An 18,314-nucleotide genomic window follows, 5' to 3' on the forward strand; every position below is an offset into this window, starting at 1 on the left:
CCCTAACTTCATCATCTTATACTGGTAAACGGCTTATATTTGTAAAGCACTTTCTATTGCTAACATCCTTATTGCTAACACCATTATCTCCTGGCTCTAAATGTCTGTGTTAGTGATTAGTGATCCCTCTGCCACTGTATGGATACCTCTACTATGACATTTTACATCATCTCAATTTATTTATTGGTTCATTTTCCCTTTCAGTCTCTGAGCTAGCTTCCTGAGGAGAGGCACTGCCCAAGTAGGCTTAGTAAGCACTGCAGAGTTATTGCATTTAGCTTAAACCTCCAGAACACTGAAGTGGGAATTAGATATTAATTTTTACAGGGACTTCCCTGGCAGTCCAGTGGTTAAGACTCTGCACTTTCAATGCAGAGGACATGGGGTTTGATCTCTTTTGGGGGAACTGATAGCCTGAATGCTACATGATGCAGCCAAATAATTAAAACAAATAGAACATTCAGAATTACTGCCCACGTAGAGGCATTCTCATGGCAGCACACTGAGTGACAAAAAGATGAAAAAAAGAAAAACCTAAAAAAAATAATAATAATAGTTTCTACAGGTGAGGGAAGAGAATCAGAGAGGTGAAGTTATTTGTCCAAGAGCATGTTATGAAGTGCTGGCTCTGACCATAGGCCTAGTGTTCCTTCCCCGTATCACAGCGGCTGCCTCTCTCAGTGTTAGTCACCCAGTTGTGTCCAACTCTTTGTGACCCCATGGGCTGTAGCTCGCCAGGCTCCTCTGTCCGTAGAATTATCCAGGCAAGAATACTGGAGTAGGCATTCCCTTCTCCAGGGGATCTTCCTGACCTAGGAATCAAACTTGGGTCTCCTGCATTGCAGGCAGATTCTTTACCATCTGAGCCACCAGGGAAGCCCTGGGTGCATGTTATAAAAATGACACGAGTCCAGCCAAGTTCTAGAAGCAGAACTGTGCACATATCCACTGAAACATGCCTTTCTTTAACCTATAAAGCAAGAGAGGGAGAAAAGTCTGTACTCTGGTACTGCTTTCTATCTTTGTGTTCAAAAATATTTACCAGCAGTAAAGGACCCTTCTGGGTTGAGAATGGAGATTCAAATAACAAGTGTCTATTGAGCTTATTTTAGATGCATAAACCTACTCGAATGATTGAAAAATAAAATAAAAAACTTAAATTTATGAGATTCTTAAGCTTCAAACTAGGGATAAAACTAAGTTGCAGAACTGGAAAAGCATTAGCCTAGCAGAAAAGCATAGTAATTTAGCTCTCTGTTCATTCCTTATGCCATTAACGAGCAACTTTTAATCTTTAATCCTCCTTCACTAAGCTGCTTTTACTGTCCCATCTGCTCCTCTTACTCATGCCGTCAGGATCTTATAATTAAATTCTAATTAAAGTTTAAGGCATGTAATAAAGAAAACACTTGCGGAATGCCTTTGATTCAAGAGGCCAAAATAACATTTCAGCAGTTTGAAAAATGAATTATATCCTTTTGCTTAACAAGCATCTTTAAAATGGAATTAAAATGGGAAATTCCAATCTTCCATGATTTCACCAGCCACACATTATGTAAATATGGTCATCATCAAGGGTTACATTTAAGTCGGCTGAAAACATCATGAAGAGAACGCTGCCCAGCATGCACAATATGGATGTGAGCTCAAGTGGCAATGCAGGAGGCAGAGCTTTCATAAAAACCATGGTGGTACCTTGAAATATGAACACGCTGGCATCAGCATCTATCTAGCACAACTCCTGAATGCTGAGAAAAGAGGGTTCTCACCCTTCTCATCTAATGGCTCACCAGACTCGAGCAAGTCTACCTTTCTAGCATCTGCCAGAGCCACCTCCACTTCCACCATGTTAGGTCAGACCTCCAACATCCCTTGATGACATTGCTATACTTGCCCACCACCAGCCCAGGTCCTGTGTTCCAATTCACACTCCATTCCACAGGGCTGACAGTGACCTTTCTTTAGCATCACTCTTATCAGATTGTTCCACTCTGACTACAGGTTACGATTTAAGAACAGTGCATGCTAAGTCACCTCAGTCATGTTCGACTGTTTGTGACCCTATGGACTGCAGCCCACCAGGCTCCTCTGTCCATGAGATTCTCCAGGCAAGAATGCTGGAGTGGGTTCCCATGCCCTCCTCCAGGGGATCTTCCCAATCCAGGGATCGAACCTGCATCTCTTATGTCTCCTGCACTGGCAGGCAGGTTCTTTACCACTAGCACCACTTGGGAAGCCCTTAAAAACAAAAATCACTGTTAATTATATGATTCTATATCTTATACAATAATCATAATTATCAATATGCCAGACATTACTCAAAATTCCTCGTTATTACTCAAATTCTCACATCCACCCTATGATGCATGTCCTATTATTTCATCAGATGAAAAAAGGAGGGACAGAAAAATCAAGGTGCCTGCCCAGGATCACAGGGGCACACAGCAGTGGGGCCAGGGTTTAGAGCCATGAAGTTTGGCTCCAGAGGCTGTGTCACAAAGCCCAAAGCCTGAGTAAAGTACATGGGGACGTCTTGGTCTTCTTTCCAAATGCTCCTAACATGCGCCCTATGTTCTGGTTATGTCAACAAGCCCCACCTTGGCAGAAACATCAGGGTCTTTCATACCTATGGCTTTGCTCATGCTGTCTGTTTGCCAGGTGTCCCTGATGACCCCACCTGGTAAATTTTTGCTCATTCCTTTCCTATCTCATGAGGACTGTCCCGATTCTCTGGATAGAGCTTATCACTCACCTCTTTGCGACTGCAGAATCTAGAACCTACAGGACCTCCATTACGGTGCTAACTGCACTGCAGCGTGACTGAGGCTTGGTTTCATCTGAGTCCCTTAAAGGCAGGACCCACAGCAGGACTTTGATAGATGCATGACAAGTGAAGAAACTGAGAGTTTTCGAAATCTGTACATTGGCCATATACACAACATGGCCTAGTATTATGAGTATAGAGAAAAATGTTACTCTCTGGTTCAACTTATAGAGAGAAAGGAAAGAAAAACCATATTTTGCTTTATAAATCTAAGAACACTTATAAACTTCCCAAAGCATGCAGTTCACTGATAATGCACACCCTATTTCAGTTTTCTGACAATCAAAATCCATCAAGTTCCTTTCTTCCGTGATCCTACAATCCTTAAGATGAGCCCTAGCCAGACCACAGCAGGGGGCAAACAGTAGGCTTAGGCTCTGCCACACAAGGTTGTTTGAACTTGACTGAGCTACTCGTGTCCTAGCTTGGAGTCCAAGGCCTCAGCAGACCAGGCTCCCCACTCTCAGGCTTCCTAGATCTGTGGCTTCTTTACCAGCTGAGATCTGAGCATCTCAGCTGTTACTTGATTTGTCCTCCAGGGTTCCACTGAAACTGGAGCCTTTTCCTTGACCTGATGAGCCTCAACAAACCTCGTTTCCTTTCAGTAAACAGTCCATCTTGCTGAGGATTTGAGCACCCCTAGCCGACCCTAGTACTAGGTTAGTTCTGTTCCAAGCAGATTGGCCACTGTGAACCATACAGCTGCTACCATGTCTAAATGTCCAGTCCCTCTCACCTAGAAATTCCTAAGCTGTGTCTCCCACTCAGTGAAGAAATATCAGGCATAGTACTAGGTCTTTTATGTAGTTCTATCTCAAATTCCTCAAAGCCTACTTTCAAAAAGATATAATTATACTAATTAGTCCATTCAACGAATCTTCAGTGAATACATACTCTGTAATAAGCAGGACAACAAAGCTAGGTGACATGTCCAATGTTACACAGATGATGAGTAGCAGAAGTGGGATATGAAAAGAGATCTTTTGCATTCCCATGATATATTCCAGTTGTTGGTCTTCTGTCTTTATTCTTGAAAAGATGAAGATGTACTGAAGAAAGGCGTGCACTCAAGAAACTGAAGAATATCACCCTTAATTATGGAATACATAAGCACAGATGACTGGCCCAACCCTTCACAAGACCCCAGTTCATATTTGCATGCCCTGTCCACGCCATTCAGTTCAGTTCAGTTGCTCAGTCGTGTCCGACTCTTTGCGACCCCATGAATCGCAGCACACCAGGCCTCCCTGTTTATCACCATCTCCTGGAGATCACTCAGACTCACGTCCACCGAGTCCGTGATGCCATCCAGCCATCTCATCCTGGGTCGTCCCCTTCTCCTTCTGCCCCCAATCTCTCCCAGCATCAGAGTCTTTTCCAATGAGTCAACTCTTCGCGTGAGGTGGCCAAAGTACTGGAGTTTCAGCTTCAGCATCATTCCCTCCAAAGAAATCCCAGGGTTGATCTCCTTCAGAATGGACTGGTTGGATCTCCTTGCAGTCCAAGGGACTCTCAAGAGTCTTCTCCAACACCACAGTTCAAAAGCATCATTCTTTGGCGCTTGGCCTTCTTCACAGTCCAACTCTCACATCCATACATGACCACAGGAAAAACCATAGCCTTGACTAGACGGACCTTAGTCGGCAAAGTAATGTCTCTGCTTTTGAATATCCCATCTAGGTTGGTCATAACTTTTCTTCCAAGGAGTAAGTGTCTTTTAATTTCATGGCTGCAATCACCATCTGCAGTGATTTTGGAGCCCCAAAAAATAAAGTCTGACACTGTTTCCACTGTTTCCCCATCTATTTCCCATGAAGTGATGGGACCAGATGCCATGATCTTCGTTTTCTGAATGTTGAGCTTTAAGCCACCTTTTTCACTCTCCTCTTTCACTTTCATCAAGAGGCTTTTTAGCTCTTCTTCACTTTCTGCCATAAGGGTGGTGTCATCTGCATATCTGAGGTTATTGATATTTCTCCCAGCATTCTTGATTTCAGCTTGTGTTTCTTCCAGCCCAGCGTTTCTCATGATGTACTCTGCATAGAAGTTAAATAAGCAGGGTGACAATATACAGCCTTGATGTACTCCTTTTCCTATTTGGAACCAGTCTGTTGTTCCATGTCCAGTTCTAACTGTTGCTTCCTGACCTGCATATAGGTTTCTCAAGAGGCAGGTTAGGTGGTCTGGTATTCCCATCTCTTTCAGAATTTTCCACAGTTTATTGTGATCCACACAGTCAAAGGCTTTGGTATAGTCAATAAAGCAGAAATAGATGTTCTTATGGAACTCTCTTGCTTTTTCCATGATCCAGCGGATGTTGGCAATTTGATCTCTGGTTCCTCTGCCTTTTCTAAAACCAGCTTGAACAGCAGGGAGTTCACGGTTCACATATTGTTGAAGCCTGGCTTGGAGAATTTTGAGCATTACTTTACTAGCATGTGAGATGAGTGCAATTGTGCGGTAGTTTGAGCATTCTTTTGCATTTCCTTTCTTTGGAATTGGAATTAAAACTGACCTTTTCCAGTCCTGTGGCCACTGCTGAGTTTTCCCAATTTGCTGGCATATTGAGTGCAGCCATATTGAGTCCACACCATAGCACCCACTTTTCTCTGAACATGCAATGAGTTTTCACACCTTCATTCATGTTCAAGCCTTTGGCCATAATGTCCTATCTCCCCCTGAGGACTGTATTCACTCCTGCAGCTCATTCATTCACCATTCTGTATTTATTAAATACCTGTTAGGTACCTGTTCCTGTAGAAAATGATGGAGATATAAGATTTAGAACCCATCTTTAGAGAGCTTACGGTCCAGTGGGACGTGAGGATGCGTAAACACACAAGCACCCCAAAGAGTATGTCTGTCCCATGGCAAGGGAAACACAGGCTGCCCTGGTAGCTCACAGGAAAGGCCTGGAACCCAGTCTTGGTGCCTCCTCGCTGAGACACTGTTCTCCCCATTCTGCCTCCAATCCCACCATAATTCATTGTTCCTCACATTTCTTACTACACTATACACTTTGCAGTCACATTTTTCACAGTGAATCATAATGTATGACATGATCATTTATCTTCATTTCTAGAATTGAGGGAACTGATTTTTTTAATTGACAAATATTTATTGAGTGTCTTGCAGGACTGTAGTGGTTAAGAGTCTGAGTTTTATTATTTAAATTCTGGCAAGTAATTACAAGCATGTGACCTTGGGCAGGTTATTTAACATCTCAGTCCCACAACATTTTCCATATCTCTAAAGTGGGGAAAAAATCAGGAATATACCGAAGTTTAGCATGACGACAGTATTTAATTCAAGTCATTGTGAGTTTCATCTTTGGCCTCAGTCTTCACCTTGCTTGTTTCAACACCAGGTCTAGCATCACTTAACCTATGTGTGACCGATGATAATGACCGCAGTGAGGATCTCCACCACCTCTATACAGTGTAAACATGTCAGTAACATGAGATAGCTTTGGGATTTAATATTACTATCATAATATCACTTCTAAATATGGTAAGCAATTTAGATCAAATTTGGAGTTAAAAAAAAAATCTCTTTATGGGCATTATATGCTGAAGATGTACCAGTTAGTTTAAATATAAATGTACAGGTATTATTACAAAAGAAAAATGCTACTAATGATGATTTGGAAAACTGCTAATATTATATACCAAATCAACAATTAAGAAATATAATTTACATTAATAGATTGACAGTTAAATCATATGTCAAGTGAGACAGCATTAGAAACTTGAGTTGTCAGGGAACACTGAACACTGCCATATAAAGTTAAATCATATAAAGCAACATATTATTAACAAGAATGTAATTCTAATCTTTATGGTGCTATTTGGTCCTAACATTCATAACACAAAACAATAATAAAGAACTACATATAAGGTTTGATTCCATTTATGTCAAAAGCCTTTTAAGGGGGTACTTCTACTTAGGAATGCTTCATACCTTCTAAAGGTTAATTAAAAGCAGAATGTCAACCTCAGTATCTCCATATTTTATAAGAAAGAAAAATTTCAAAATTATGTACAAGAATATATTGTGCTCCTACTAACATCTTCAAAATTACAAACTTTAAAGTAAGTGGTAAGAGGACAATTTCTTAAAAGTGTGTCTCTGGAGAGGGGTCCTGATATTCAGGTGAGAAGCTGTCTGGCATGGGTGTTTATGACATAATTCACAATAAAGGAACTACCAGTGTCCTCCAAGGTGGGTGGTTAGGGTGAAACCATATTGTAGGGGGTTAAGTAATGAATGGGTAATTGAATAAAAGAAGGAAGTGGGTGTGAATCCTTCATATAAAGGTTCTGATGCCAGAAGGAAAGGGAGAAATAGGGCAGTGGTTTGCAGTCCAATTTTACAAAGTGTTTTGACTTACTAAGACAGGCGACATAAGCTAAAACATCATGGAACACATTACATTTTTACATACCAGTCTGAAGGATTACTGTTGCTTCTGAATGCAAAATATGTATGCATAATGCTGACTCGACCCAACCCATCCAAACTTACTCGGTTCCCAAATGCTTGGCTTCAGCTGAGCCAGTTTTCTTAACAACTTCCAGAATAAACAGAAAAGCAAAATGTCGAGGCCAAGATGTTTTCATGTTCAAGTCCACAATCCTGAACATTTGTGAGTTTCCTTACATAGCACTCGGATTTAGTACTCATCCATCTACTTCTAGACTGGATGCAAGAACACATATACACCAACACCCAGACATCAAATATAACCCCAAATCATACAGGAGATTCTGAAGTTCTCAGAAATGCAAGAATCCATCCTTAAGAACTTTGTTTTAATCCCTACAGATGTATACCTAATATGAGGAATAGAAAAAAGAAAAATTCTATTGCATGGGAGCTGTAATCAAAGGTGATAATACCATCACAGTGCATCATGTCAAGAGTGCCCAGTAGTTACCAAGTACTTTATGTACAATATCTAATCCCGATGAAGGGTTATTGCTATTCCTATCAGAAATAATAAAACCATGGCTTGGAGAAACCTAATTAAGAAGTTAACTGAAAATAAGAACTCAGCTTTGCTACTAACCTAGCTCTGTTACCTTGGGTAAGTTTCTCAGTATCTCTAAAACCTGACTTTACTCATCTATAAAGTGAGTATAATCATACATACCTTGAAAAGCCAAAGTAAGTTTTGAGAGAGAAATAATATAAGGTACTTAATATTATGCTTGGCAGCATAAGTTATATTCAATAAATGGCAGCTATGTTGATCGTTATCAGTACTGCCCAGGACTATATGCCTTGTGAGTGACAGAGTGGGCATTTAAATTCACATTTGACTGATTCTAAAACCAACACAAACAATAGTACTTACTGATAATTTATCATGTGCCAGCACTGCTTGCTTGCTAAGTTGCTTCAGTCATGTCCAACTCTGTGTGACCCTATGGATAGCAGTCCGCCAGGCCCTTCTGTCCACGGGACTTTCCAGGCAAGAATACTGGAGTGGGATGCCATTTCCTTCTCCAGGGGATCTTCCTGACCCAGGGATCGAAGCTGCGTCTCTTATGGCTTCTGCATTGGCAGGCAGGTTCCTTACCACTAGCACCACCCAAAGCGCCAGCACTACCAAGTAAAAGTTTTAACTATATTAACACAATCAAAGGTCTCAACAACCCTACAAAAAAGTTACTATTATCCCCACAATATAAAGAAATTGAGACTTTTAAAAAGTGCCTCACAGCTACTGGAAGTTTGACAGGCTTCTTCAGTTCTGATTTTAGATACTTCCAATAATATATTATTCCCAACACCACACTCATTTATCCTTCATGATGATGTGCCTGCATTTTGAAACCACAAACAATATCTCAGATATATTTTGGAAACATAAGGCATACAAAAAGGGAATCTGCTTGAATTTAAGATAGAAACTATACAAACATAAAGTAATATTATTACTATTTTGCAGACATAAACAAGTTGCACCAGGAATTTTATTGCCCTAATTAGCAAACAAGGTTCTAGTTGAGTCGAGTCAGACTCTTTGATTTTCCTTTCTCATTCTGCAAAATTTCAAGATCTCTGGACTGCCTGAAACATACCAAAGAATGGTCCCAGAAGCCACATGTGAACAGACTTTTGGACCCAAAAGACCCCAAATGGACATAAGTGAAAAGGTCACCATATTCTATTTTCCCATGGCAAATGGCCTTTGAAAACCCCCCTTTTTAATATACTTTCACAGTCAAGTGATCATGATCAACAAGAATGAGATAAAATTGACTGCAGCTGGAGAAAAATGCTGACATGAGTGGCTAAAAACACCATGTGTAGCTTGTAATAAAAGGGTACAGGACCATAATGTAAGTTGAGGCCCCCCAGAATTGACCCGTCTAAAGTCACATCTCATTAAGACTAGAAGCAGCAGCTGGTTTCTCCCAAAACAAGTCCTGGATGAAAAAAATTAGAAGGGTCTCTGTCCTTTAGATGTGCTCTTGAAAATACCACGTCCTTGATCTGCATGGATTTCTTTAGATAGTTGACAGAGTGCATGTTGTTCCTGAGTGCATGTTGTTCTAAAGGTCAAAGAACTGGCAAAAGTGGATGTGACTGTTGTCAAACAAGAATGAGCTCTCTTTGAAGTTGGAGGCTTAGATGGGCTGATTCTGGAATGCTCTCTTCAAAGGTGAGGGTGAAAAGTAAAAATGCTGCCCTGTGTAAGCTGAAATGTCTTTAAGTAATACAGAGTACACTACCCTGCCATCCTGGCATGACGCACTGTTAAAATCTGGGTGAAAAAGAACAGTCCCTGAAGGTGGAATGATATTAGCAAACAGCTATCATGAACATTCCACTCCCTATATCTTGCAAAGGCCCATGAAAAAAACCTTCCTCAAGGTCCTTCTGCTTCCAGTTTAATCAGCTCAGTATTTGCCTCACCCTCTATTTACGTATGTTCACCTACTAATTAGCTTCCCAGGTGGCACAATTGTAATGAATCTGCCTGCCAATGCAGGAGACGCAAGTTCAATGCCTGGGTCAGGAAGATCCCCTGGAGAAGGAAAAGGCAACCCACACCTGGGAAATCCCATGGACAGGGGAGCCTGGAGGGCTACAGTCCATGGGATCACAAAGAGTCAGACACTTAGTGACTCAACAACAACCACCTACTCGTTATTCCCCCTCGCTTGTATTTTGCTCTGCAGACGATTTCTGGCCAAACTTGCTGTCGTGCCAAATACTTGAGTTGCTGCTGTGTTTGTTATCACTCAGGAAATTTCACTCTATTGTTATCTGAAACTTCTCTGACTTTCAGTTTGGTAAATCAGACTCCTGTTCCACCTCATAAATCAGTAACACAGCCCTGTGTCGCTCGTCCTTGTGGCCCCAGTAGCTGTGGAATGGATATCAGCAGAATTAAGTGAAGTTCTTGCAGACTCAAATATCACAGAAATGTGGTAATTTGTCTTTATTAATAGAAGGTCAAATACCATGTACCTCTGACAGTTGAATCAATATTTTTACAGTCCTTAGATCTTGACTTGCACCAATCGCCTCTTTAACACACACACACAGACACACACAGACACACACCAACACCGCCCCCCCCACCGCCCCCACCACCTTTAAAACTAAATCTTGACGTTGTTAAACCACTTTTTGAAAACTAGGAGATTTAAGACATAAAGCATCTCACCTGGGGCATGGTTTTCTCTGGATCTGAACATCCCAGAACTCCATTTCTGGGAATATCAGCCGCTGTGTGGAGTCCTTGCCACCCTGTAAAACTTACAAATATTTTCTTAGGAAATGCTCTGGTAAAGATGCTAGTGACTAGCTCTAGCTCTTACCACTTTTTTCAATACATTATTTTGTTTTCCAAGTTGCAGATTGTAACTCAGACAACTAAATTTATTAGCAACAACAACTATTACAGGTTAAATGTTTATGAGTATTTAAAATCCTCATATAATCATTATTAAGTAGGTAACATTATCCCCATTTTACAGATGAAGAAACTGCTGCTCAGCAAGGTTACTTCCCTAAAATCTCATATGCAAAGAGGCTGAACCAGGATTCCAAGTCCAATTTGAAGTCCAGTATTCCTTTTTGCTACTGTGTATAAATCAGGAGTCCATAGGGTTGAGGCTCCCTCTGAGAAGTGTGATGGCAAGAATATCTGGTTCCCCCAACCACTGATTCTGTGACCTCCCCTTTTCTATTATCCCTGCATCTCTGACAACTTCTTTACCCTCCAGTCAGGGGAACCTGAGAGAGCAGGGCCGGATGGAGGAGGTCTTGTATTCTTTCAGTTCCCAGATTCTGAATCTGTCAGTACTGAAAAAAGAAAAGCCTCAAGCTATAGACACACCCCAAATCTCAAAGCCTCTCAGGAACCTCAGCAAAAATATTCACAGAGTCTAGCAGTGAGTCTCCCACATAAATGCCACAAAACTCCGGGCTATATAGTGGTGAGATACTCAAAAAGTATGTTTTAAGAAAAGTCAAATGTACCATGGGAAAAAAAAAAAAAAAGTCAAAGTGTCATGAAAAAGATAACAAGTGCTCACAAGCAAGTGAAGAAAAGGGAACCCTTGTGCACTGCTGATGGGAATGTAAACTGGTGCAGCCACTATGGAAAACAGCATGGAGGTTTCCTGATACAATTAAAAATAGAACTAAAATATGACCTAGCAATTTCACTTCTGGGTTTAGATCCAAAGGAAATAGAAACAGGATCTAAAAGAGCTGTCCTCTCTCCAAGGTTCACTGCAGCATTGTTTACAATGTAGAAATGATCTAAGAATGGATAGAAGGATAAAGATATGGTATTTAAATATATATACATATATATATGTATATATACAATGAAATATTATTCAGCCAGGACAAAATAAGGAAATCCTGGAAATTCTGTCACTTAACAACATCATGGGTGAACCCTGAGGGAACGGTGCCAAGTGAGACAGAAAAAGACAAATACTGTATGATATCACTTATGTGTGGGACCTGGAAAAGCAAAGTTCATAGAAAGAAGAGAACAGTGGTTGCCAGAGGCTAAAGGTAGGAAATATGGGGAGATGTTGGTGAAAGGATATAAATTTCCAGTTATAAGATGAATAAGTTTTGGGGGTTTAATATACAACACAGTGATTATAGTTGATTATACTCTATTATATACTAGAAAGCTGTTAAGAGAGTAGATCTTCAATACTACCACGGTAATCATTTTGCAATATGTAGTTGTATCAGATCAACACAAGGCACATCTGTGTGCATGAGTGCTCAGTTGTGTCCAACTCTTTGGGACCCCATGGACTGAAACCCACCGGGCTGCTCTGTCCATGGGATTTCCCAGGCAAGAATACTGAAGTGGGTTGCCATTCCCTTCTTCAGGGGATCTTTCTGACCCAGGAATTGAATCCATGTCTCCTGTATTGGCAGGTGTATTCTTTAGCACTGAGCCACCTGGGAAATCCTTGTAATCATTTTGCAATATGTAATTGTATTAAATCAACACAACGTACACCTTAAAATTATGTAATGTCATATGTCAATTATCAGAGAAGGCAATGGCACCCCACTCCAATACTCTTGCCTGGAAAATCCCGTGGGCAGAGGAGTCTGATAGGCTGCAGTCCATGGGGTCACTAAGAGTCAAATACGACTGAGCAACTTCACTTTCACTTTTCACTTTCATGCACTGGAGAAGGAAATGGCAACCCACTCCAGTGTTCTTGCTTGGAGAATCCCAGGGACGGGGGAGCCTGGTGGGCTGCCACCTATGGGGTTGCACAGAGTCGGACACGACTGAAGCAACTTAGCAGCAGCAGCAGCAGCATGTGTCAATTATATCTCAATAAACTAGGAAAAAAATTTAAATGTTCTTATTTTCTACCCAGGAAAGGAAAGGAGAAGTGAAAAGAGAAAGGGAAAGAAAATCCCAGAGAAAATGATTTAGTCTTGGACCATGGTTCTCATCAGAAGCTTCTGTGGGATCAAAACAGATGAATGGGTCCTGCCCCCTGAGTTTCTAATTCAGTAGGTAGGCTGAAACCAGAGAATCTGCGCTTCCAATGTGTGTCCAGATGATGTTCATACTGCTGGCCTGGGGATCATGCTTTGAGAACCACTGGTTTAGAGTAAATAATCACCTAACAAATGAACACTTCAGAAAAACAGGTATCTAAGAGATTCCCTTAATAATCAGGTAACAAACAAGTGTTGAGCTAGTTAATACTAAGCAGAGACAGTACACCATTGTGGTAAAAAGTCTGCATTCTGGGGCCAGACTTCTTGTTGCTGTTTTCAGACTGCCTGGGTTCAAATCCCAGCTCTGCTGCTCACCAACTGTGTGATTTCACACAAGGTCCTTGGCCTCTTTGAACCTCGGGTTTTCTTATCTGTAAAATATTCACACTAATTATAGTATATATAAAACACATGCATATTGGGATGACCGATGGGGCTTGTATGTCTAAAGTGCTCACAACAGTGCCTATACATGTTGAGTACTATTATTAGTATTTGCTTTATTTTGTTAGTTGCTTAGTGGTGTCTGACTCTTTGTGACCCTGTGGACTGTAGCGTGCCAGGCTCCTCTGCCCATAGAATTTTCCAGGCAAGAATACTGGAGCGGGTCACCATTTCCTTCTCCAGGGGATTTTCCTGACCCAGGAACTGAACCCACGGCTCCTGTGTCTCCTGCATTTCAGGCGGATACTTGCTGATTCATGCTGAATCATTGGGGCAGCCCTGTTATCAGTATAAACTACTTCTAATATTATTATTATAGCTTTCTTCTACTAGGAGAGGTAATAGTTTTTCTAGAACTATTAGAACTATTATCCTGTGTCAATGCCAGTGTTAGATCTTGGGGATAGAGCTATAGACCAAACATGCAATGTTCTGTACTAAGTTACAGTCTAGAGCAAGAAGACCCTATTTAAGTAGTTGTTTACAAGGCACATCCTTACATCAGAGGGCTGAAAGCAGGGAAACAAAGAGGAAACTCTACAAAGTCATTTCAAATTGGAGATCAATCAGACATTAAGAACATTTCTTTAAGTGGAATAAAAACTGGCAGAAAAACATGATTCTGTGTAATTATACCATAACAGCTTTTCTGAAACAAACTGTTGTGGCTTTTAAAATATAATGAAATACGAAGAAAAATTCTTTTCAGCAAATCTCCCCCAAATTTCTCTGTGCTTAATATCTGTCACGTTCTCAGCAAACCACTTCAACAAAGGCCAGGTCTTAGGGCCAGAGAGAAGTGGTCAGTTCACTACAGACCAAACAGGACGTGAAGACAGCGCCGTGTGAGAGCCACTAGATGTTCCATTCTTTCTCCCCTGCTAGAAAGATGGGCCACAGCAAGGGCCACGCAAACCTGGGTTCAGAGCCAGCCTCCACTCCTTAGTAACTGTGTGATCTTGAATACGTTCCTTGACCTCAGTCTTGGTTACCTCATCTGTAAAAATGACACCCTAATGATACAGAATGAAAAGCTCTTTACCATCAATCCCCTTAAATTCCTCTGCAGCTAATATGTATTGTGCATACTGTAAAGGTGGATAAACTGTGGTTTCTTTATACAAAGAGTTCCTAAGTTACTAGGAAAAAAAGAACACTTGTGGAGAAATAATTACAGTATGGTGAGGGAAGTGCTAGCAAACTAGAGTAACAATGAAGAAGGAGTGGCTAGCTGCCCCAGGGCATCTGAAGGGCTTCACAAACAACAGGATGTTTAAGGTGGGTCCTGAAGGATGAGCAACAGCTCAGCAGGGAGAAGAGCAGGCAGGTGATATTCTGGAGGACCGGTCTGCGTCGAGGTGAGAAGACACGCAAGGGCCTAGGGATCAGTGAGACATCTAACGGAGCTGGAATGCTGGTGTGTGATGAAGAGTGGCAGGAGATGAAGACAGCTCATGTCTTGGTTCTGTGAAAATATCACCAGTTTTTCACATAATGAAATTTATTTGAAGCCATTTGGATGACTGTCAAAGACGATAAGGAAATCAGAGCATTAAGGGATAGTCTGTGGGCTTTTTAATGTAAGTCTGAAGCTATCCTGGCACTCTTGCTCTCAGAAGGTCAGTGTTCTAATGGCAAACTCGGGTATTCAGCTCCATCTCTGTGGGTCTCATATGCCAGTAACAGCAACCACGGCACTGAGGGCTGCTCAAATCTACTGACTTCTAAACATGCTGTCCTACAAGCTCCACATACGTGAACTCTTAACAATCCCCACGGCAAGCCCGCAAGGTATGAAGAGGTAAATGAAGGGAAGAAAAGGTAAGAAGCTTGCTCTAGGTCACATGATGAGTCCCAGGGCTGGCACGGTACCCCAGAGCCCAAATTCAACGGCTACCTTGAGTTCCACTCCTCCCTCCACGAAGGATGCTCTCACACCACTTCCCTGGGCAAATCCACATCTTGAAGGGCCTGAAGCTTTTACATGGGGGAGGGGGTGCTCTTAAAGAAAGGAATGCAAAACTATGACTATAAAATCAGGTGCAATATTGAATATTTACAACAAGAAAAAAGTAAATAACTGGAGCCTCGAGGATTTAGGTTTCCTTTTCCTTAGATCAGAAATGCCTACATAGAAATGCTTCCTGATTGTAACCCCTCCCCATCTGGAACATTCTACAACTCCCAACAACTACCTGAACTCTTGGGGCCCATGTGAGTAAGGGTCCCTCAAGTTTAAGCTCTATTGTGTTCATTTCATGGTGGAGGTGAAGCTCATCTCCACTACCACTTAAAAGTCCCTTGTGTGTGCCTACTAAGTTCCTTCAGTCATGTCCCACTCTGTGCGACCCTATGGAATGTAGCCTGCCAGTCTCCTCTGTCCAATGGGACCCTCCAGGCAAGAAATCTGGAGTGGGTTGCCATGTCCTCCTCCCTCCTGGGATATTCTCAACCCACAGATCCAACCCACATCTTTTGTATCTCCTGCACTGCCATGCAGTTCTTTTACCATGAGCACCACCAAAATTTTCCAAACCCTTTGACAAAGGCCAGATCTGAGGGTCAGAGGGAGATGGCCAGCTCACTACAGACCACCCAAGAGGTAGAGACAAACGCAGCATGAGAAGCAATAAGGTTCCCATCCCTTCTCCCTGCTAGAAAGCTTGGCCACAGCAAAAGGCTCCAATTTGAAGCCATGCAAACCTAGGCTCAGACCCAGCCTCTGCTCCTCAGTGGCTGTGTGACCTTGAACATGTTCCTTGACCTCTTGAGTTTCTTCACTCTCGGTTTCCTCATCTGTAAAAATGAGACCCTGGAAGAATCAAATAGCATAACTTACAAACTTCCCAGCAATGCCCGCTCCCTTCCTCTAGGTGGGCCTTTCCTGAGCCTTCTCCTTTTTGACCCTTACCCCACCCCAAGTTTGGGGTGGGCAGACCGGTCCCTTCTATGTACTCCCAGCATACTCTGTAGAGCCTCCACTAGAGTATTTCACTCTCTTAGTAATTCAGCAAGTACTCTCTGGATGCAGAGATAAACATGGACAAGCTATTGTCTTCCAGAAGTTCACTTCTAGTTCCAGAAGTTCAGGTCAGGGAGCCATTTTGCCTGGAGGCTGGGGCCATGTCTCATTCCCCTGGAGACCCTCGGACATAAGGCAGATTGCACCCAACTGAAAACAAGTGAGACCACCTTCCACCACGCCAACTCTCAGTTAGCGCCTTTGCTAGCAGCCTTACTCGCCTGGCCCCCTCCCCCGCCCCCTCAGCTCCGCTCTCACCAGGCCCCAGTGATGCTGGTCTGCACATCCCCCCCATGGCAGGATCAATGGAGTTTGGTTTACAGGGCACTGGGTCCATTGTTGGCTCTCACCTCAAGAACAAAGAAGAATACTGGCCCTTCCCAGGCAAAACAAAGGCTGACTTCTCCCCCATGGATCCCTTTTCCTTTATGGGCAGCAGTATGCAGACCCCCGGTCCTCCACTGAACTACATTTAAAATAGCTTTTGTGAAGGGCAGACACAGCAGCCATTTTCATGTGTGTGCGTGCCTGCAGCAATGAACTGATTGTAATATGAACAATGTGCACTTCTTCCCACTTCTGACAGAATAGATGACATTGTGTCGTGGGCCCAGGAGGGGGTGGGGGGTGCCCAACGAAAGAAACCAAGCCTTCAGGTTTATGACATGAAATTCTGATAAAAAGCATTTCGAAGCCTCTTTCCCATCATCAAGAAACCACACTGGGCAAGATCAGAGCTTAACAGCCAACAACAACAACAAAAAAAGACACATTCAATCCCTGAGATCATTTTCCTGAAATAGAAAACTACATATGTTTCTCAAATTTCACATCAAGCCACTGCAGAGGCCAGACTGCCGGGCTGAATTGGGCCAAAGTAAGTAAGGGAGAGAGAGAGAAAGAGAAAGGGAGGGGAGAAAGGACGAGCGGAGAGGGGGAGGGGTTGGAAAAGGGAGTAAACAGAAGAAAATGAGCCCATTCTTCCACATCACCACATTTCTCTAGCACAATCTAAACTTACAAACACCCCCAGTTTCACAGAACTTGTAGTTAGGGTTGCTTATCGGGCAGTCTTTACTTTGTCAAATTAAGACACATTGCCTTGGATTAGCAAGACTCCTTAAATTCGAAATGACTTCATGGTTGGCTCAGAGTTCAGTGTCTCTAGGGCCAGCCGCCAGGAACATATCCACTGTGGGCCGCCCTCCCCTCTCCATACTGACCTGCCTGACTTTTCCATGGAGACAGCAGAGCAAAATCCCAAGCAGACAGGCTGTCAGTGTTAATTAAAAGTCCAAACACCTCTTTAGAAACTATCTCCAGCTCAATATTTATACAGAATATAAGACTCCTAACAGGCAGGGCTGGAGAAGGGAGCAGGAGGTTGAGGGCGGAAATAGGTTTGAATGGCATTTGGAACCCATTAATTTTTAAAAGACATGCTGCCACTCTACATAGACCCAGAGAGGTTCAAAATTTAACAAAACCAGGAAGATGAATGAGCCGAATATTGTTTAGAAAGCCTGGGGACAGCACTCAGCTTTTGAAAAGAATAATATCTGGGCAATAATGAGAGCTGACACTTTTTTTGGTGAACACAGTTTCTGGCACATTTTCACAATACAGGTTGACAATTTTTTGTATTCAACAAAAGGAAAGGCAATCTTCTAAATGACTTGGGAACAAAGGGCTCCCTGACTACAATTTCTTAATAACATTTAAGAATTCTCTTCAAAGTTCCCTGACAATAATTTAGATAGAGGGAGGGAAGAAAAGTGAAGAAAACAATGAAAAAAAGAAGATAAATTAAAAAATAATAAACTAACTAGAAGAGGTGAAAAAAGGAAAGAGTTTGACACTAAGTGACATCACAAAGGGTTGAATTTAATGCTCAACTTTTATAATACATTTTCTAAAAAAGGTGAAGCAAGAAGTCAAAGCAAGACTTTGATCAATACCATTACCTCTCAGCTCAAGAGTTTTAATCCAGGGAGAAGCTAAATGGAT

At 42.1% G+C, this 18,314-nt stretch overlaps 1 protein-coding gene across 7 annotated transcripts in view; it reads right to left on the bottom strand.

The window, feature by feature from the left end:
• Positions 1-18,314, bottom strand: part of FGGY (FGGY carbohydrate kinase domain containing) — a 502,857-nt gene that overhangs the window by 387,933 nt on the left and 96,610 nt on the right. The window contains exon 1 of one of the 7 annotated variants that reach the window (XM_068964001.1): positions 10,506-10,628. The exons of the other annotated variants lie outside the window; for them this stretch is intronic. Coding sequence (XP_068820102.1) covers positions 10,506-10,549 — 44 coding nt within the window. The 5' untranslated portion in view covers positions 10,550-10,628. Of the gene's footprint in view, positions 1-10,505; positions 10,629-18,314 lie in introns of those variants that run through there. 7 annotated transcript variants of the gene reach the window in all.

The sequence above is a fragment of the Capricornis sumatraensis genome, chromosome 2 (assembly GCF_032405125.1).
Source record: "Capricornis sumatraensis isolate serow.1 chromosome 2, serow.2, whole genome shotgun sequence".
NCBI classification, from domain to species: domain Eukaryota; kingdom Metazoa; phylum Chordata; class Mammalia; order Artiodactyla; family Bovidae; genus Capricornis; species Capricornis sumatraensis.